This window comes from Salvelinus alpinus, chromosome 30, assembly GCF_045679555.1.
Source record: "Salvelinus alpinus chromosome 30, SLU_Salpinus.1, whole genome shotgun sequence".
Lineage (NCBI taxonomy): Eukaryota > Metazoa > Chordata > Actinopteri > Salmoniformes > Salmonidae > Salvelinus > Salvelinus alpinus.
This window is the reverse complement of record NC_092115.1, coordinates 16,902,100-16,923,400: the sequence shown is the minus strand read 5'-3', so window position 1 is coordinate 16,923,400 and position 21,301 is coordinate 16,902,100. Positions and strand designations below refer to the sequence as shown.

Sequence of the window (21,301 nt, the reverse complement as noted above, 5' to 3'; positions counted from 1 at the left end):
ACTATAACGAGAGTTTCTATTGGACACATTCAGGTAGGTTCCTCACCGTTTGCTCTGTTTGGTTCCTAGAGGACACGGTAAAAGGTTTCCGTTGCACAACGTTTTTGCAACGGTTAGCTAACTTTGGAGTTGAACGAGGAGCGAGTCCACCCCCTGTTGGTGAGAGAATGCCAGTGCACAGTAAAAAGGTAGAGCAGCATTGTCACATCCAGTTGTGACATTATTGGATATGGCACGTTGCCCCATATCTCCATCACCAAAACATTTTTAAACAATCTCAGGGACATGTCAGTTCTTTCATCCAAAGCTCCGTTCATTTTAGGGTGGTAGCTGGTAGGCTACATCTCCCCAGCTTCTCCCCTCAGCCAAACAGTGACAGACTCAAGCTTGAAATTAGGCATTTTGCCTTTAATTACAACATTAAATTTTGTTCGCAAGCTTTGGGTAGCCCACAAAAAAAATTGATGATAATATCATGTTGGGCGAGGTTCCACCAAAGATGCTCCTGCGCAGATTGTTTATGTGACTGAGCGCACAGACTCAGCCGTGTGTGTGCGGTGGGTAGCCTGCTATTGCATCCACTTACGCAACGGATAGCTTCAGTCAGCCAGGGTGAAATGAAAACACGCATTTTGTATTTCCATTTTTGTCTAATCCGTCTGATTTCTGAAGGGATTAACGGACCAATCATGAATATTGAGAGACCGCCTGTTCGCTCACTGGGAGCAGGTCACCGTCCGCTCGTGGACTCACTCCGTCTGAAGCTGGGCTGGCTGCCGTCAAACCATAACAGTGCAGAATAAAACGGAGAACAACAACACAGGAGAAAGTTACTTTACTTTTTATGACAAATGTTTCCGACAGCTAGTCAGTCGGGTCAGAGGATGCGCTCAAGCTAGCCGACTAAACTCCACTCTATGGTGAAGGACGTTTCTGATACTGGAGTTTAGTCCATTACGCTCAAGCTTGTGCCACAGAGCGCAGGTTTAGCTGTGGGTCGTTGTGCCTGGCCAATTTAAGTCGGCACGGAACGTGAGTTTCTTCAACTGTGGTGAATTGCATCTAAATAAGATATCACCAAGATCTTTCCAGGTAAATGATTGACCTTGTCATGATGTGTTTTTGTCCTGTCATTAATACCATGTATTTTTTGTCACTTTTAAATCATTTTGTGATAGTGTGTTATTATCCTGTTTGGTTCGATTGAAATGTCAGGGGAATTCTTTCAAAGTCAAATAGGTCATTCATCCATGTGTGATGATAGCCTACAGTTGGGTGCTTAGTAATAGATCATTCTTGTCCTTTTACTTAGTTTTATTAACACGTAACAGAACTGGACAAATCCAGTGCCTAATCATTCTGCAACTGATTATAAAGAAAACGATTTCAGTAGGCCTATTAGAATAAAATTACATGTAGCCAAATCCCTATTTTATTTTCTATAACCTCTTCATCAAATGTCTTTGATGACAACAACACTTTTATATTGTCAGTACATGCCAGCCACACACAGGCTTCTCATGCACTGGTGGCCTATTTCCATTCCAAAGGATTATCCTACGCAGTAATCATTGGATAAAGAGTACAAAGTGAATTGAATCCACTACTTTAGGCATCCTAGGCCTAGTGAGACTATTTTACCAGAGGCAACAAACAATGATCCCTTTTCCACATTAGGTTCCAATCAGACTTTTCCTCTTTGCCTTGCCAGCCAATGGAGGAGGAAGAGGTCCATATCACACAAACATTGGCTCCTGCCAGCTCTCCGCTTCGGTCAAGAGCCTCTGATGACCGGGGCCTCATCCTGAGTCTTGTCCCCAAGCCCAGCACACTCTCTCCCTCCTCTCCCTCGCTTTCCCCTCCCCCCCTCCCTCCTTCAGGCTCTGCCGTCTATTCCCTGCAGTCCAAGGTGAATAATCTCTCCCAGAGAACCGGAGGGAAAGAGAGAAAGAGGGAGAGGGTGAGGGAGGACAATATGGCCTCAGAGCTCCAGGTAGAGGGACCTGTCTCATTCCAGGCCCTGCCCAAGCAGAAGGGCCGCAGCAGGGGGGAGGTGCCACCGCCTGTGCCCTTCCGGCACTTTGACCAGAGGAGGAGGTCCAGCAGTAGTGAAGACGAGGTAGAGGAAGAGGTGGTGGCCAGGGTACAGCTCCACACCGACCCGACTGAACCACAGAGGGAGAAGGAGAGCTGGGGTGCCATGGGGAAGGGAGCAGAGAAGGGGGAGAGGGGAGGCCCAGCTGGGAGTGTGCCGGGGCAGCCTCGCGGTTTGGGGGAGGGGGCCAGCTTGGAGAGCTTGGAGAACATCCAGTCAGACAGCACCGGCGCAACCAAGGAGGACCACCCTCCTTCTTCAAAGCCCGCTCCCGCATCCTCCTCCACCTCTTCTTCCTCCTCTCACAGACACTGGGCACCTCCTAAAGGATTCTGGAGGGTAGCACGCCCAGAGACTCTGATTCTGAATAGGGTGAGCACTCAGTCTACTGTGGGCACTCAGACTACAATGCCCATACTCTCGTCATTTGTACGTCTGAAGGACGAACCCCCTGCAAATGCCACCCTCTCAGGGCCCCAGAGTAAGTCAAGACTGGCTTCTGTGGATTCTGTAGATGAGGACAGGGACGAGAGTGAAGGGTGTTGGAACATGCTGCGTTCGGACAGCCTGGACTGCTACCTGGAGAGGTGTGATAAGAAAGAAGCGAAGGAGCTTATGGATCCCGTAGGGCGGCTGTGGAGGGCGGAGAGCTGGGAAAGTGTGTACTCGCAGGAAGGGACGCTTTCGCTGGGGGATACAGTGGAGGCCAACCAGAGAGCCAGAGGGCGGTCAGTGAACAGACGAAGGAACACCAAGAGAGTCGTGGAGAAAGGCGGCGTGGACATCCCGTACCTCTGTGTTGACCAGATAGACAAGAGAGATGGTATGAAGTTCCAGTTTAGATAATACATCTTGGTACACCTTGTTGTTAAACAAGTCTTCGAGAGGTAAATTCAATAAAAATAAGAATCATATTTACCATGGCTGCATTTACAAAGGCAGACCAATATTTTTTTCCACTAATTGGTCTTTTGACAAATCATATCAGATCTTTTCACATCAGAATGTTTTTCAGATCTGATCTTGTTGGTCAAAAGACCAATTAGTGAGAAAAAAAATCAGAATTGGGCTGCCTGTGTAAATGCAGCCAAAGTATCCCATTCTGGGCCTCTCATGGTTTAAGAACATGGTAGATCATGTGCTGTGGGACAAAGTGTCCATCAAGAGAATGGGAGGTAAACAAATCACACTTTGGAACACAAATAATTTGCTCAATCATGATAGGGTTGGGGAGGAGGGCTTAGTTGCACGTTTTACATGCACCTCCTTTTAAATTAGATAACAATTGTTTTGTAAGCAAACCAGGCGTAATTGATTGTTAAATTCAGGAATTATAAAGCATATCAATGTGTGCTTACAACTGTGATCATGTGTCAGATGAATTACTGTAAATTGACCATGAGATACAGATACAGAGCTATGCATTCTATTTCTGTCAGCACCTCCCACCATCAGGAGCACTTAGAGGAACAGATGTGCTGGTGTTGTGTAGCTATTTTTAGCACTGTGTGTGTGTTACGCTTTGGCTAGTTCAACCTATTCTATTCAATTTGACTGAAATCAAATAACAAATTTGACAGCTCAATGTGATTTTTTGAATTGAATAAAAGCTTCTAAATTGCTTTCAACACCTCATGCGCTTTCACATTGAATAGTGGTGGGGAGCAATGTAGCAGCAGCAGCCTATCAGAAGAGTTGGAGGCATGGCATATTGGGGGTGAGGCTTTAAGTTTGTTCTTTTTGCCCACCCGTGAGAGTGAATGTCATTCCAGTTAATGTGGTCTATAGTATTTGTTATTCAACCAAAAATGTGTATTCACCTACATTTGTAGTGATACTTGCATTCATCAGTATCTGATACTAAAGAGCCAGATAAGGTTACAATGTTAAGGTAGACAATGCTTGATTAAGGCTACTAAATATGGGCATCTTGTGAAAAGAATATGTTTGGAAACATTTAAAGTTATTGAACCAACTTAATTTCTTGATTTACAAGAAATTGATTTTGATTGCTTCAAATCAAGTTTTTATTGTCACATGCTTCGTAAACAACAGGTGTAGACTAACAGTGAAATGCTTACGGGCCCATCCCAACAATGTAGAATACTATAAAAAATATAATAAAAACGTAATTAAAAGTAACACAAAGAATAAATACACAATGAGCAATGATAGCTTGGCTATATACAGTACATGGGTACCAGGACTGAGTTGATGTGCAGGGGTAGGAGGAAATTGAGGTAGATATGTACATATAGGTAGGGGTAAAGTGACTAGGCAACAGGATAGATAATGGACAGTAGCAGCAGTGTGTGTGTATGTGTTGTAGTGTCGTTGTAAGTATGTGCGTGTGTGTGTGTGTGAGTCCAGTGTGTGTGCGTAGAGTCAAAAAGAGTTAGTGCAAAAAGGGTACCGTTTGCTGTGCGGTAGCAGAGAGAACAGTCTATGACTTGGGTGGCTGGAGTCTTTGATAATTTTTTGACAATTCATCCTCTGACACTGCCTGGTATAGAGGTCCTGGATGGCAGGGAGTTCGACCCCAGTGAGATACTGGGCCGTTCGCACTACCCTCTGTAGCGCCTTACGGTCAGATGCCGAGCAGTTGCCATAGCAGGTGGTGATGATATCGTTCAGGATGCTCTTGATAGTGCAGCTGTAGATCCTTTTGAGGATCTGGGGGCCCATGTCAAATCTTTTCAGTCTCCTGAGGGGGAAAAGGTTTTGTCGTGCCCTCTTCACGACTGTCTTGGTGTGTTTGGACCATGATAGATTGTTGGTGATGTGGACACCAAGGAACTTGAAACTCTCGACTCGCTCCAGTACAGCCCCGTCGATGTTAATGGGGGCCTGTTCGGCCCGCCTTTTCCTGTAGTCCACGATCAGCTCCTTTGTCTTGCTCACATTGAGGTTCAGTGTTGCTTGTCTTGCTCACATTGAGGTTCAGTGTTGCTTGTCTTGCTCACATTGAGGTTCAGTGTTGCTTGTCTTGCTCACATTGAGGGAGAGGTTGCTTGTCTTGCTCACATTAAGGTTCAGTGTTGCTTGTCTTGCTCACATTGAGGTTCAGTGTTGCTTGTCTTGCTCACATTGAGGTTCAGTGTTGCTTGTCTTGCTCACATTGAGGTTCAGTGTTGCTTGTCTTGCTCACATTGAGGTTCAGTGTTGCTTGTCTTGCTCACATTGAGGTTCAGTGTTGCTTGTCTTGCTCACATGCATGGTTCAGTGTTGCTTGCCCTCGAAGCGAGCATAGAAGGCATTTAGCTTGTCTGGTAGGCTCGTTTCAATGGTCAGATCTCGGCTGGGTTTCCCTTTGTAATACGTGATAGTTTTAAAAGCCCTGCCACATCTGAAGAGCGGAAGACCTGGTGTAATAGGATTCGATCTTAGTCCAGTATTAACTCTTTGCCTGTTTGATGGTTGTAACCCAATTGAATACCTTTGGGTAATTACAAATTAAAAAGTGAACTTGGAACAAGGTGAAAACATGGGTTGTATTTACATTAAATATAAGTTTGTATTTGTTATTTATTAGGTTTAACCAAAGGGGGAAAGTAAGTTAAGTGTTGAAATAAATAGGTTGCAACTTGAAATATATGTTAGGTAATAATAAAATAAAACAGTTGTCATTGAATCATATATTTGGTTTCAACAAATGTAGTATTTTTCAATTGAGAAAGCCTAACTCATTTACTTGTAACCAGTTGAAGTATATTTTTCAGTTGATCCACAGTAATTCTTATTTTTTTTACAGTGCAGTGCACTGAGTGCAGGGCATGATCAGATGATAATGTTTTAATACCTCTCTGTTCCTGCCGTTATGGCGTTTATGTAAGGCCCATGAATCTGACAGGCATTAGGAGGATCAGAGATGAACTTGGGGACAGTCCATGGGTTTGATGTGATGTGGGGCTTATGGAAACCATTATGGTTGAGTAAAGCCCTTGGCAGTTTTGTACCTGCATACATGCTTTAACAATGCACTTCTGCTGCTATATTTGCATTACAGCTTAACTGTGAGCAACATATCCTGCCATAAAATGTATTTGAAGCATCTCCACCCCAAACTTCAACCATGTGAATTGAAATTGGTTTTGTATAACAATGTAATAGCATTGTGTAATACTCAGCTTGTCAAACTGTTCCTTTGGATTTGTAGCAAGTGATGCGTGAGGGTCCATTTGCATTGCATGGAACTAGGTTTGGAAAGCTTTATTTTAATGGGTAAAGTTCTGTTTTCAGTGTCTCCAGATGCATCTGCCTCCTGGAACAATGAGTGGGATTTAACCATTCCACATCAGGAGCTGCTTGAACTTCCCGGGTAAGGAATATCACACTAGTGTCTGTCTACATAGAAAAGTGGTAAGTGTGTGAGGTGAGGAACCACCTTTTTTAGGGATAGTTTTTGCCCCCTAAATATTATTTGTATGTAAAGCAGTCAACTATCCTCTCCAATTTGTTTTGTAGATTGAAACATAAGCTACGTAAAGATGCTAATATAGCATATAACATCAGATCACACCTCTCCCATGAAACTGGAAGTAGAGGATAGGTAGCCTAGTGGTTAGAGAGGCGGGCCATCAACCAGAGGGTTGCCATTTCAAATCCAGCTCCTTACTGGGAAAATCTGTCAGGAAGTGAGCTGGCAACAAATCAAATGCTAGATGCCATTGCCTGCCATTGTGCCCTTGAACAAGGCACTTAACCCCCTACAACAACAGGTCCCCGGGCGTCCAGTGTGACAGCCCCCCGCACCTATCCAAAACCTGTATATGTACAGTTGAAGTCGGAAGTTTACATACACCTTAGCCAAATACATTTAAACTCAGTTTTTCACAATTCCTGACATTTAATCCTAGTAAAAGTTCCCTGTCGCTTTTTCAGTTCTGCCCACAAGTTGTCTATGGGATTGAGGTCAGTGCTTTGTGATGGCCACTCCAATACCTTGACTTTGTTGTCCTTAAGCCATTTTGCCACAACTTTGGAAATATGCTTGGGGTCATTGTACATTGGGAAGACCCATTTGCGACCAAGCTTTAACTTCCTGACTGATGTCTTGAGATGTTTCTTCAATATATCCACATAATTTTCCTCCCTCATGATGCCATCTATTTTGTGAAGTGCACCAGTCCCTCCTGCAGCAAAGCACCCCCACAACATGATGCTGCCACCCCCGTGCTTCATGGTTGGGATGGTGTTCTTCGGCTTGCAAGCCTCCCCCTTTTTCCTCCAAACATAATGATGGTCATTATGGCCAAACAGTTCCATTTTTGTTTCATCAGACCAGAGGACATTTCTCCAAAAACTACAATCTTTGTCCCCATGTGCAGTTGTAAACCGTAGTCTGGCTTTTTTATGGCGGTTTTGGAGTAGTGGCTTCTTCTTTGCTGAGCGGCATTTCAGGTTATGTCGATATAGGACTCGTTTTACTGTGGATATAGATACTTTTGTACCTGTTTCCCCCAGCATCTTCACAAGGTCCTTTGCTGTTGTTCTGGGATTGATTTGCACTTTTCGCACCAAAGTATGTTCATCTCTAGGAGACAGAATGTTTCTCCTTCCTGAGCCGTGTGATGGCTGTGTGGTCCCATGGTGTTTTATACTTGCGTACTATTGTTTGTACAGATGAACGTGGTACCTTCAGGCGTTTGGAAATTGCTCCCAAGGAGATATGGCAGCAGTTTTACGGGCGCCCAACCAAATCCACAGATGATGCAATCTCTATTGCACTCCACACTTCCCTTTCCCACCTGGACAAAAGGAACACTTATGTGAGAATGCTGTTCATTGACTACAGCTCAGCGTTTAACACCATAGTACCCTCAAAGCTCATCACTAAGCTAAGGATCCTGGGACTAAACACCTCCCTCTGCAACTGGATCCTGGACTTCCTGACGGGCTGCCCCCAGGCGGTGAGGGTAGGTAGCAACACATCTGCCAAGCTGATCCTCAACACTGGAGCTCCCCAGGGGTGCGTGCTCAGTCCCCTCCTGTACTCCCTGTTCACCCACGACTGCATGGCCAGGCACGACTCCAACACCATCATTAAGTTTGCAGACGACACAACAGTGGTAGGCCTGATCACCGACAACGACGAGACAGCCGATAGGGAGGAGGTCAGAGACCTGGCCGGGTGGTGCCAGAATAACAACCTATCCCTCAACGTAACCAAGACTAAGGAGATTATTGTGGACTACAGGAAAAGGAGGACCGAGCACGCCCCCATTCTCATCGACGGGGCTGTAGTGGAGCAGGTTGAGAGCTTCAAGTTCCTTGGTGTTCACATCAACAACAAACTAGAATGGTCCAAACACACCAATACAGTCGTGAAGAGGGCACGACAAAGCCTATTCCCCCTCAGGAAACTAACAAGATTTGGCATGGGTCCTGAGATCCTCAAAAGGTTCTACAGCTGCAACATCGAGAGCATCCTGACTGGTTGCATCACTGCCTGGTACGGCAATTGCTCGGCCTCTGACCGCAAGGCACTACAAAGGGTAGTGCGTACGGACTAGTACATCACTGGGGCTAAGCTGCCTGCCATCCAGGAACTCTACACAGGCGGTGTCAGAGGAAGGCCCTAAAAATTGTCAAAGACCCCAGCCACCCCAGTTATAGACTGTTCTCTCTACTACCGCATGGCAAGCGGAACCGCAGTGCCAAGTCTAGGACAAAAAGGCTTCTCAACTGTTTTTACCCCAAAGCCATAAGACTCCTGAACAGGTCATCAAACGGCTACCCGGACTATTTGCATTGTGAGCCCCCCCCCCCACTTATGTATATACTACCTCAATTGGGCCGACCAACCACTGCTCCCGCACATTGGCTAACCGGGCTATCTGCATTGTGTCCCACCCACCACCCGCCAACCCCTCTTTTACGCTACTGCTACTCTCTGTTCATCATATATGCATAGTCACTTTAACCATATCTACATGTACATACTACCTCAATCAGCCTGACTAACCGGTGTCTGTATGTAGCCTCGCTACTTTTATAGCCTCGCTACTGTATATAGCCTGTATTTTTACTGTTGTTTTTATTTCTTTACCTACCTATTGTTCACCTAATACCTTTTTGCACTATTGGTTAGAGCCTGTAAGTAAGCATTTCACTGTAAGATCTACACCTGTTGTATTCGGTGCACGTGACAAATAAACTTTGATTTGATTTGAGACTTGTGGAGGTCATCAATTTTTTTCTGAGGTCTTGGCTGATTTCTTTTGATTTTCCCAAGATGTCAAGCAAAGAGGCCCTGCGTTTGAAGGTAGACCTTGAAATACATCCACAGGTACACCTCCAATTGACTCAAATTATGTCAATTAGCCTATCAGAAGCTTCTAAAGCCATGATATAATTTTCTGGAATTTTCCAAGCTGTTTAAAGCCAGAGTCAACTTAGTGTATGTAAACTTCTGACCCACTGGAATTGTGATACAGTGAATTATAAGTGAAATAATCTGTCTGTAAACAATTGTTGGAAATATTTGTTCTGTCATGCACAAAGTAGATGTCCTAACCGACTTGCCAAAACTATAGTTTGTTAACACGAAATTTGTGGAGTGGTTGAAAACAAGTTTTAATGACTCCAAACTAAGTGTATGTTAACTTCCGACTTCAACTGTAAATATGTGTCTTTTGGAGGGGTTGGGTTAAAAGTGGAAGTCAAATTTCAATTGGACCTTGTGTGCAATTGACCAATAAAGTGAACTTCTTTATAAATAATAAATACGAGCATTACAAAACTAAGCTGGATGCGTACACAAAATCTTCCTCCATTCTCCGTACATACAGGAATGGATGAGTGTGTTGGTGACAGGGATAATCCACAGGCGTATCATACTATTTTGGCCACTGAAGCGCATAGAACATAGGATCAACTGGAATACAGGGGATGAAGTACAATACCGAGGCTAAACTCGCCACCACGCCCCAGTCCAATCGGCTATTACATAAGAAGGCTTAGCTTAGAAGACTGACGTTCAGAGCTCCATTCTCTTTATCTCTATCCGTAGGGCGTATAATGTTCTCTGGATATGTAACTGTGCAGGATCAGCTCGGTACAACTGAAGGCACCAGATGTGTGGTAGCTTTGCAAACCACCAGATCTCGCAAGTTTACATGAATGTTCGTTACAAGGGAAATAGCGCAGAGGTAATTGGTCTGGTAATTATGAGGCTAGATGTGTTGTGCAGGCAAATGATTCAAGACAAAATACATTTCAAATGATTTCAGGGCTACACAAAATGTGGACTTTGACCTTATCTGTAGACCTGAATTTTTTTACTGAACCTCGTTAATCACATCAGAAATATGCTAAGAGACGTTTAATTCAGCAAGCCATGGATAGTACAGCAATATTGGACTACTGTCTGGTTGCCCCCAACCTCACCCCCCCCCATCTTTTTACCCCCTCCAGTCATTTCAATCGTTTGGGTTCGGATCCCACTGCTACCACCAATTGTGTACGGCAAGGATTTAGGAAAGGGTAGAACAACTTCTTTCTTCAATGGTGAAGGATCAATATCATAGAGGTAGATAGAGGGCACACTTGGACCAAAGCCTGCTTTAGCATGGGCAGCACCCAGCAAGGGCAGCACCATTGAGGGCTTTCACCATTTTGAAGTATTCAACTGGGTGGTACTTGCTATGGGTTAACAAAGAATCACAGAATTCCATCTAGGTCAGCAGCTTTATACCTGTTCAGACAATACACACTCCACCACAGTAGGTGGTGCTAATACACTCATAGAAGTATAATAATAACACATTGAGTATTTTAAAATGGAGATAGCCCCCAACGGTGCTGTCCATGCTGTCACAGAAGACACACCTTACAAAGTTAAAAGGTGTGCTATTTTTCCATATCTACAATAAATAAACAAACATGTAACCACTTCAATCGCTAGCTCAAAGACCACCCTGATCCCAAATTCTCCCAACAAACGATCCCGCAGGGTGATTACCCCCTCTCCTGTCGAGAATTTGTACGACATTTCTATCACCTTCCCTATTTCTATGTCTCCCTCTCCAATTCACCCTCCATCTCTGTGTGATTGACAGCTTACACTTCAACCCTGAGGAACTTCCTCTGAGCCCCAGACATGAGCAGGCCATGCTCCTGCTGGAGAGGGCTCGGTTAAAAGCCCGCTTCAATCACGCCAAAGGGGAACGCCCTCAAACCCGCCGCTCCCATTCTGCCCAGAGATACAACCCGTAAGTCAGCTGTATCTGCAACTCTGTTGATCTCTATCCCCCCTATTAGTCTGACTACCTGATCATCTGTCTGTCTGTCTGTCTGTCTGTCTGTCTGTCTGTCTGTCTGTCTGTCTTTATATTCCGTTCTATATAAGTGTGTCTACCCCTTCCCACATCTCTCTCTCCTTTCAGTTCTTAATTTCTCTCTCTGTCTTTTTCTTTCTGTGTGATTGAAAAATCTGACATTATGTAACATCCAATGACTGATCGTTTCAGAATCATAACTCTGGTTTCTGATTGGATGTTCCACAAAGATGCAGGGAGTGTTATATAGTATGACTTATGTAACCATGTTGATGACACACACCATGATGTTTCAGTTTCTGTAATGGGTATTTTGTTCCTGAAATCCCCTCTTATATCAGTGGGATACATTCACAGCAAATGGTATTAGGAATACTGGCACTCATGAGAGAACACACACTCAAACACACACACTTAAACACACACACACTCAAACACACACATACACGGATTACTCATGTGCTTTCATGCATTTGTGTCAGCAGAAGTACTTGTATTTGTGACTATGAAAATATGTACAGGCTGTGAGTAAGAATATGAAGTTATTATTATTATTATTACATACAGTGTTTAGTGTGTTTCCCTGTTTTATCCAGCAGGAGGCAGCAGTCTGGGATTGATTCAGCACTGGTCCAAAAGGCTGTGGCTGTTAAACCCAAGGAAGAGCTGACAGCCCCTCCCTCATCAGGTCCGCTCCTGGTCCCACAAAGCAGAGACCTCTCCCCTGGGGGGCATAATCGTCGGTATGGTAACTCACCCACGAGGGTGCGGTTTGAGGATGAATCAGAGAAGGAGGCAGAGTCTCGCTACCTGGATCGGGTGAGGGAGCGTGGGCGGGCTACGGGACAGAAATCCAAGGGCACTCTGGAAAAGAAGGCGGAGTCTAGCATAAGCATTACAGGCCTTACTCCAAGACTGGAGGACGTTGGTTTCACAAACGCTGCTTCTACCCAGGTAACGGAGGTAGTGGTGGTGTTGAGGAAATGTGAGGCTTGTGGATCCATTCTTAGGGATCCTCCAGTACCCGAACCAGAGACTGCTCCTCCCCAGTCCGGCAACGCGGAGGAGAATCAAAGCAGGAAGGTCTCTCGCTGGGACCCCCCAGCCCAATCAGACGGGATCCCCCAACCAGATCAGCCCAGCAGCATCCACCCCAAAGCGGCAGGGGTCACCTTCGGTGAGGTCCTGATTCTGGGAGAGGATACAGAGGGCGGGGCCGGGGGTGGAGTGGGGGAGAAGTCCTCCGGTTTCGGGAAGTTGAGGAGGCGCAGCAGGAAGGGAGAGAGCCGGCTGAAACGGGTCGGCTCGGGACATGGCCCCTATGGTGCCTCGTGGGCCCACCGTCGAAACTCAAATCCCAGAAACAGGGTCAACGTGTGCAGGCGAGCCGTCACCTTTGCTCTAGGCAGTCCTGTAGCTCTGGACCGCCCTCTGGTGGGAGCCTCCGGAAACAGCAGTCCCAAGAATAGTGACGCCCCCACCCCGCCACTGCCCATTAAGTCAGCTCTGAAGTCAGGCTGCAAGAGCAGGGTAAGTGGGCAGCGTGTGGTAAAGCTCCTGCCCTCGGTTCAGTATCACCTCATCAACCTGGATGAGGGGGCAGGGGGAAGCCCACAGCATGACCTCATCACCACAGAGCATCATGGGGATGGTCCTATCTCTGCCCCACCAGGGTCTCCCCCTAGCGCCGCCTTAGTCCCCTGCATCCGACCGTCGTCCCTCAGGTACTCCCCTGCAAGGATCACCCCTGACCTCCCCCCTGCGGAACTCTGGGAAACTGCTGCAGATGGAGCTGGTGAGTAGATAGAATGTATTGTGTTGGAAGGAACTGTAGACTTGATGTGATGTGCTCACTGAATGCTTCTTTCAGTTACACACATAAAATGTCTTCCAGGTCTGGCGCTGAGCGGAGACATGAGTCGAGATCTGCTGGTGGCTCTTCCAGAGTGCCGCCCTGCGCTGCGCTGCTTGGGCGTGTCCCGAGCAGAGGACCTGAGGGCAGAGTTACTGAGAGCGGAGCACCTGAAGGCAGAGGCTCAGTGGGAGGATGGCCAAGAGGGGGCTCGGTCAGTATGGATCCCACCACTGACACCAAATTCAAGTCAGACCCATATATATGTTTAATGTGGCTCTGGTTCCTTTAAATGGTGTGTTATTCTTAATCTGACAGGGAGGCAACACTGCCTCCTCCTGGTACTGAAGCATAACTTCAAGCTCCACAGTTTGTTCTGTCAGAGGGAGCTTCAAGAACTCTCTGACGGGTTTGCATTAGTTGATTGCATTAGTACATTTGGCACCATACAGTTTCTCCGTAATATATCTTGCAGGAATTGAACTATGCGTTGTAATCCCTAGGTGACAGATTCAATCGAACATAAACCACTGTTCACGCTTACAGCCTGCTTTTTTGCATACAACTGACATGTTTTGCTCTGTCTGTATGTGTTGGTGACTTGTACAGGAGGTCTATGGCAGAGCGGGACGGCAGACCCAAGCTATCTCTGCGACGGTTCTTCTCCTCCATCGGGCTGCACAGTGTGGGCAGGCTGGTGAAGGGAGGGCGCTCCAGCAGCATGGAACAGCTCAGCATCTCAGCGCCGCGGGCCAGCTACGCCTCACCCAGCCCCACCCACAGCCCTCACACCAACACCCGCCTGCAGAGGACCCCCTCACTACAGGCCCTGCACACAGTAAGCACCAGCTACTCAGCTCAGTTGAGTTCTATTCAATCTAGTTCAATTCAGTTCAGTTACATTTATTTATATTCAGTTCAATTCAGTTCTGTTAAATGTTTTCACTAACTTATTTGTCAAAGAACAGAAATGCATATGCCACTTTACTTTTACACCATTCTTTAACATTTTCGTATTGAGATGCAATTTTCATGGCTGACATTCAAAATACAAGAGACTCTGGCTGTGCCTGAAATCTGTCTTGCCTACTACTACTGCATAATTTCTACTAATCTAACTACATATAAATTAGAACGTATACTGTTTAGTAAAAACGAATGCAGTAAGCAATGAATATCAGCGTACTAGGCTCATTTTACTGGGAATGCATCCTTTATTGCACAATTGCATTGATTCCCGCCAGTCGTTCATTTTGGTACAGCGCCTCACCTTCTCTGATTATCAGCTGTTGTCAGACACACGTGGGTCTCGAAAGACGATTCTCTTCCTCAACAATGTGCAGCAAATTTTACTACATGAAAATCCAAAATGAGTATGACATCCTGGCATTTAAAGCATATTGAATTTTCTATTTTTGAAACCCACAAAATGCTTACTGTTTAGAAGGAAAGTTAGGTATTCAGACATCGCCTCTGTCTGTGAAAGTCAGGACTCAGGAGACAACATCAACTGCACGGATGATGACACCTGTTGCAATGTCCCTAATAAATACAAATGTCCTTCTCTGTCACCAGGTGTCCCCACTGGCCCAGCTTCGGAAAGCCTCCTCTGTGCAGAGTCTGGAGAGGAGAGTGGAGCGTTCTACCATTCTGGGAGAGGTGTCCGTGCCTAACAGCCTGGCACCCAGGTACTGTGTGTGTGTGTGCGTGTGCATTTGTGTGTGCGTGTGCGTTTGTGTGTGCGTGTACGTTTGTGCGTCGGTGCGCGCAGAGAGAGAAGGGAAAAAATAGATTTCTCATTGTGTCTAGGCTCTAAATCAACCAGCACTGCCAAAAGTACTCTGTATTTTCCGATTGTTCAAGCGGTAAAAAAAAAAAGTGTCATGGAACAGAAATGTCATTCCAATCAACAAATTTCAGGACACCATAAGGAACATAAATACTAGGACCGTGAATAATGTAATCCTTATTGACACAACACTACAAATCCAGGCATCTTTCCAAAAGCTCTTGAAGTGATGTCATCTAGACCGTATTTACACTAAGCAATGTTTGACTTGGCAAAATGACTTACGTATATAGAAACAACATAGCTAGATTATTGTAAGATCCAATTTCCAATAGGAAACTGACAAACTGCCACTAATTTCTCATGAAGGTAAATTACCCCCACTACATTTCACTGAAATGTCTCTATATACTATCTCTACAGGATGATCCAGAGAGCCCTGAGCGTGGAAGATATGTTAGCCCCTCGGGTGGTGCGTCCCATAGGTCCAATGGGTAGGGTCGTCCAGGCCTTCCCTGATGGGACCCTCTGGTTGGAGCTCACCAGACCCCCTAACGGCCCTTTTGGGTTCGTCATCTCTCGAGGCAAAGGTCGACCGGTCACAGGTATATTAAAGCACTATTACTGTATAACTGGGTTCCATTAGATGTAGCGTACATTTTAGTGTTGTGGATGTGAGGGTGTACAGTGCATTCGGAAAGTATTCAGACTCCTTCAATTTTTCGACATTTTGTTACATTACAGCCTTATTCTAAAATGAATTACATACATACTACAGTGTTCCTTATCAATCTACACACAATACCCCATTTTTGTAAATGTATTAAATAATATATAACAGAAATACCTTATTTACATAAGTATTCAGACCCTTTGCTATGAGACTTGAAATTGAGCTCAGGTGCATCCTCTTTCCATTGATCATCCTTGAGATGTTTCTACAACTTGATTGGAGTTCACCTGTGGTTAATTCAATTGATTGGACATGATTTGGAAAGGCACACACCTGTCTATATAAGGTCCCACAGTTGACAGTGCATGTCAGAGCAAAAAACAAGGAATTGTCCGTAGAGCTCCAAGACAGGATTCTGTCGAGGTACAGATCTGGGGAAGGGTACCAAAAAAGGTCTGCAGCATTGAAGGTCCCCAAGAACACAGTGGCCTCCATCATTTTTAAATGGAAGAAGTTTGGAACCACCAAGACTCTTCCTAGAGCTGGCAGCCCGGCCAAACTGAGCAATCGGGGGAGAAGGGCCTTTGTCAGAGAGGTGACCAAGAATCCGATGGTCACTCTGACAGAGCTCCAGAGTTACTCTGTGGAGATGGGAGAACCTTCCAGAAGGACAACCATCTCTGCAGCACTCTACCAATCAGGCCTTTATGGTAGAGTGGCCAGACAGAAGCCACTCCTCAGTAAACGGCACATGACAGCCCACTTGCAGTTTGCCAAAAGGCACCTAAAGGACTCTCAGACTATGAGAAACAAGATTCTCTGGTCTGATGAAACCAAGATTGAACTCTTTGGCCTGAATGCCAAGCGTCACATCTGGAGAACCTGGCACCATCCCTACGGTGAACCATGGTGGGGGCAGCATCATGCTGTGGGGATGTTTTTCAGTGGCAGGGACTGGGAGACTAGTCAGGATTGAGGGAAAGATGAACGGAGCAAAGTACTGAGAGATCCTTGATGAAAACCTGCACCAGAGCGCTCAGGACCTCAGACTGGGGCGACTGTTCACCTTCCAAAAGGACAACGATCCTAGCACACAGCCAAGACAACACAGAAGTGGCTTCAGGACAAGCGTCTGAATGCCCGAGCCCGGACTTTAATCCGATTGAACATCTCTGGAGAGACCTGAAAATAGCTGTGCCGCGATGCTCTCCATCCAACCTGAGGTTGGCGTATTGCTGAGGAATGCTGTGGTAGCCATGCTGGTTAAGTGTGCCTTGAATTCTAAATAAATCACAGACAGTGTCACCAGCAAAGCACCCCCACACCATTACACCTCCTCCTCCATGCTTCATGGTGGGAACCACACATACGGAGATCATCCATTCACCTACTTTGCGTCTCACAAAGACACGGCGGTTGGAACCAAAAATCTCAAATTTGGACTCATCAGACCAAAGGACAGATTTCTAATGTACATTGCTCATGTTTCTTTGCCCAAGAAAGTCTCTTCTTCATATTGGTGTCCTTTAGTAATGGTTTCTTTGCAGCATTTCGACCTTGAATGCCTGATTCACGCAGTCTGCTCTGAACAGTTGATGTTGAGATGTGTCTGTTACTTGAACTCTGTGAAGCATTTATTTGAGCTGCAATTTCTGAGGCTGGTAACTCTAATGAACTTATCCTCTGCAGCAGAGGTAACTCTGGGTCTTCTTTTCCTGTGGCGGTCCTCATGAGAGACAGTTCCAGGTGACTACCTCATGAAGCTGGTTGAGAGAATGCCAAGCGTGTGCAAAGCAGTCATCAAGGCAAAGGTTGGCTACTTTGAAGAATCTCAAATATAAAATATATTTTGATTTGTTTAACACTTTTTAGGTTACTACATGATTGATTCCATATGTGTTATTTCAGAGTTTTAATGTATTATTCTACAATGTAGAAAATAGTACAAATAAAGAAAAACTTGTGAATGAGTAGGTGTGTCCAACCTTTTGACTGGTACTGTATATTAATTAACAAAAATGTCTAAAAACCTGTTTTTGCTTTGTCATTATGGGGTAATGTGTGTAGATTGATGAGGGGGAAAAACGATTTGATCCATTTTAGTATAAGGCTGTAACATAACAAAGTGTGGAAAAAGTCAAGGGGTCTGAATACTTTCCGAATGCACTGTATATTCAATAAAAACCTAATGGCAGGGATTTTAGGTGGGTGTTTTAGAGGGCATTTTACCCGAGTGTGTAATGACATACTATTTAATGATTTTAAATTGACATATTCTTAGTGTTTGCACCATTACCTATTGTGCCCTCCCTCCCTCCCCATCTCTCTCTCTTTCTATCGCCCTCTCGGTCCTTCCCCCACCCCTCTCTCTTGTCTCAGGTGTGTACGTGGAGCAGGTAGGGGATGGTACTGAGGAGGGCCTGTACTCTGGGCTCCTGGGTGTTGGGGATGAGATTCTGGAGGTGAACGGGGAGACAGTGGCTGGACTGACCCTGGATCTGGTGACACGCCTCATGACCCGTGACAGCACTGCCTCTATCCGTGTCCTGCCGCACCGTCGGAACCATCGCTGAGCAATGGAATATTCCATTATCCATTTCAATGAAAAAACACACTGGATACTGCGCCATGATGATGTCATGATGAAAACTTGAGAATGGAAATAGACCTAAAGAGATATTTTTAACTCAGGGAGAACAAAAGGAAGGACATAATACATCTCCTTTTCTATTATTAGGCCTAATCTTTGCAGATTCAGGCAAATGTTTGTGAATCAAAACAGATAAAACTAAGTATAAAGAGAATGTTGCACTGAAGATGCAAGTGAGATGATCTACAGTGCCTTCAGAAAGTATTCATACCTCTTGACTTATTCCACATGTTGTTGCTGCAGCCTAAATTCCAAATGGTTTATATTGATTTTATTTTCTCACCCATCTACACACAATACCCCATAATGACAAAGTGAAATCATGTTTTTAGAAAATGTTGCTAATTTATTGAAATTGATATCCAGAAATATCTTATTTACGTAAGTATTCACAACCCTGAGTCAATATATGTTAGAATCACCTTTGGCATTGATTACAGCTGTGAATCTTTCTGAGTAAGTCTCTAAGAGCTTTGCACACCTGCATTGTACAATATTTGCACATTATTCTTGAAAAAAATATTCAAGCTCTGTCAAGTTGGTTGCTAGACATTTTCAAGTTTTGCCAATAATTTTCAAGTAGATTTTAGTCAAAACTGTAACTAGGCCACCCAGGAACATTCACTGTTGCCTTGGTAAGCAACTTGGTAAGTGTATTGTTGGCCTTGTGGTTTATGTTATTGTCCTGCTGAAAGGGGAATTTGTCTCCCAGTGTCTGTTGGAAAGCAGACTGAACCAGGTTTTCCTCTAGGATTTTGCCTGTGCTTAGCTCTATTCCATTTTATTTTTTATTTTTTTTAACTCCCTAGTCCTTGCCTATGACAAGGATACCCATAACATGATGCAGCCACCACTATCCTAGAAAATATAAAGTGATGTGTTGTATTGGATTTTTCCCAAACATAACACTTTGTATTCAGGACATAAAGTTAATTTCTTTGCAACATTTTTTGGGCAGTTTTACATTAGTGCCTTAATGCAAAAAGGATGCATGTTTTGGAATATGTTTATTCTGTAAAGGCTTCCTTCTTTTCACTCTCAATTAGGTCAGTATTGTGGAGTAACTACAATGTTGTGTATCCATCCTCAGTTTTCTCCTAACACAGCCATTAAACTCTGTAACTGTTTTAAAGTCACCCTTGGTCTCATGGTGAAATCCCTGAGCGGTTTCCTTCCTCTCCGGCATCTGAGTAAGAAAGGACGCCTGTATATTTGTAGTGACTGGGTGTATTGACACACCATCCAAAGTGTAATTAATAACTTCAACATGCTCAAAGGGATGTTCAATGTCTGCTTTTTTTTTTACCCATCTACCATTAGGTGCCCTTCTTTGCAAGGCATTTGAAAACCTACCTGAAATTTGTGGTTGAATTTGTGTTTGAAATGCATTGCTCGACTGAGGGACCTAACAGATAATTGTGTGGGGGTACAGAGATGAGGTAGTCATTCAAAAATAATTCAAAAATAATGTTAAATGCTATTGCACACAGAGTGAGTCCATGCGACTTATTATGTGACTTGTTAAGCACATTTTTACTCCTGAACTTATGTAGGCTTGCCATAACAAAGGGATTGAATACTTATTGACTCAAGACATTTCAGCTTTACATTTTTTGTGAATTTGTAAAAATGTCTACAAACATAATTCCACTTTCACATTATGGTGTATTGTGTGTAGGCCAGTGACACCAAATCTCAATTTAACCCATTTTAAATTAAGGCTGTAACACAACAAAATGTGGAAAAGGGGTGTGATTTCTTTCTGGGGTGTGAATTCTTTTCCAAGGCACTGTAAATAAAGACTGTATAATGATTATTGTGCGTTTCACAATAAATAGCCTATTGTGTCAAAGGTGAAAATGACATCTGTTTATTATTAATTGCCAGTTGCCTTAACTTGCACTTACTATATGCACAATTAGGGCCTTATATTTGGGAATTTACACAATTTCTGTGCAACCCACTAGTCTACCTTTTCCCACCACAAAGCCTACCTTGTCATAACATGAAGGAATCAAATTGCAAAGTTTGTCGAAAAAGCTCATTCATAGTAGGTCTACTACCAATGTGGTAAAAACGATTCTCAAAAGTTATTCAACACTTCGGCCTTTTATGTTATTCTTATTTGTTTTGTGTGGCAGTGTCTCATTCTGCAATCATTTTATTGACTTGAATGAAATTAGTTGGGAAATAGGCTGTTTGTTTTTCTCTTTTTGTAGCAACAGCGCTCTCAGTCTGCTTCACCAGTAGGACGCTTGTGACCAGTGATCTAAAAGCACGTGATATTATTTCGGTCGTGACAGTCAACTTTACAAGTCGCTAACACAGAGGAAGGAATTATCAGTGGAAGTGGCTCAGGTGTCTCCAGGTGTTCTGTTTAACTTTAGCCGATGAGGTTTTCTCCGCAGTTTGAACTTATCAAGGTTTCTGAATATTAAATGTCTCTCAATACGTCTTTGTAGAATACACATATATTATTGGCCAAGTGTTTTAGCCTAGGCCTAGTTAAGTAATAAGCCTATATCCACCTCTATTCTACGGAAGCCCTTAAGCCAGCGTTTTACAAACTCGGTCCTCGGGACCTCAAGGGGTGCACATTTTGATTTTTGCCCTAACACTATGCAGTATCGAAACTCTTCCACAGTAGTATAGGCTTGTACATCCTTGCCAAAAAGAGGCTATCGAAGAGGGGAGGGCTGTCTTCCGTTTGCCTACTAATGAATTGACACACTCCTCGACCACTTATCGGTTTCCTGGTATTAGAGGACAGAGGACAGAGGATAGAGGACATAGGTCGGACTTTTGCCCAAACGAGAAACCCCTTATATGTCATCCAGTGATGGTGATGGCGCTTAACTGCTGATTTCTCCGTTCACTAATCCGACGAATGGGGCTGATATGGGTTTATCTCTCCCACCCGTGTCTCCCCCGGGGGAACCCCGCTAAATTTGCCATGAATCCCAG

The 21,301-nt window shown here is 44.5% G+C and overlaps 1 protein-coding gene across 1 annotated transcript; it reads left to right on the top strand.

Annotated features, from left to right (window-relative positions):
* Window positions 1–58: 58 nt before the first annotated feature.
* Window positions 59–20,197, top strand: LOC139560327 (uncharacterized protein KIAA1614). The gene is made up of 10 exons (XM_071376989.1): window positions 59–1,092; window positions 1,712–2,918; window positions 6,335–6,413; window positions 11,155–11,307; window positions 11,970–13,168; window positions 13,268–13,439; window positions 13,835–14,063; window positions 14,801–14,913; window positions 15,438–15,619; window positions 18,067–20,197. Exons 2-10 carry the CDS (start codon window positions 1,715–1,717, stop codon window positions 18,258–18,260), a joined length of 3,525 nt encoding a protein of 1,174 aa, XP_071233090.1. The 5' UTR covers window positions 59–1,092; window positions 1,712–1,714; the 3' UTR covers window positions 18,261–20,197.
* The last annotated feature ends 1,104 nt before the right edge of the window (window positions 20,198–21,301 follow it).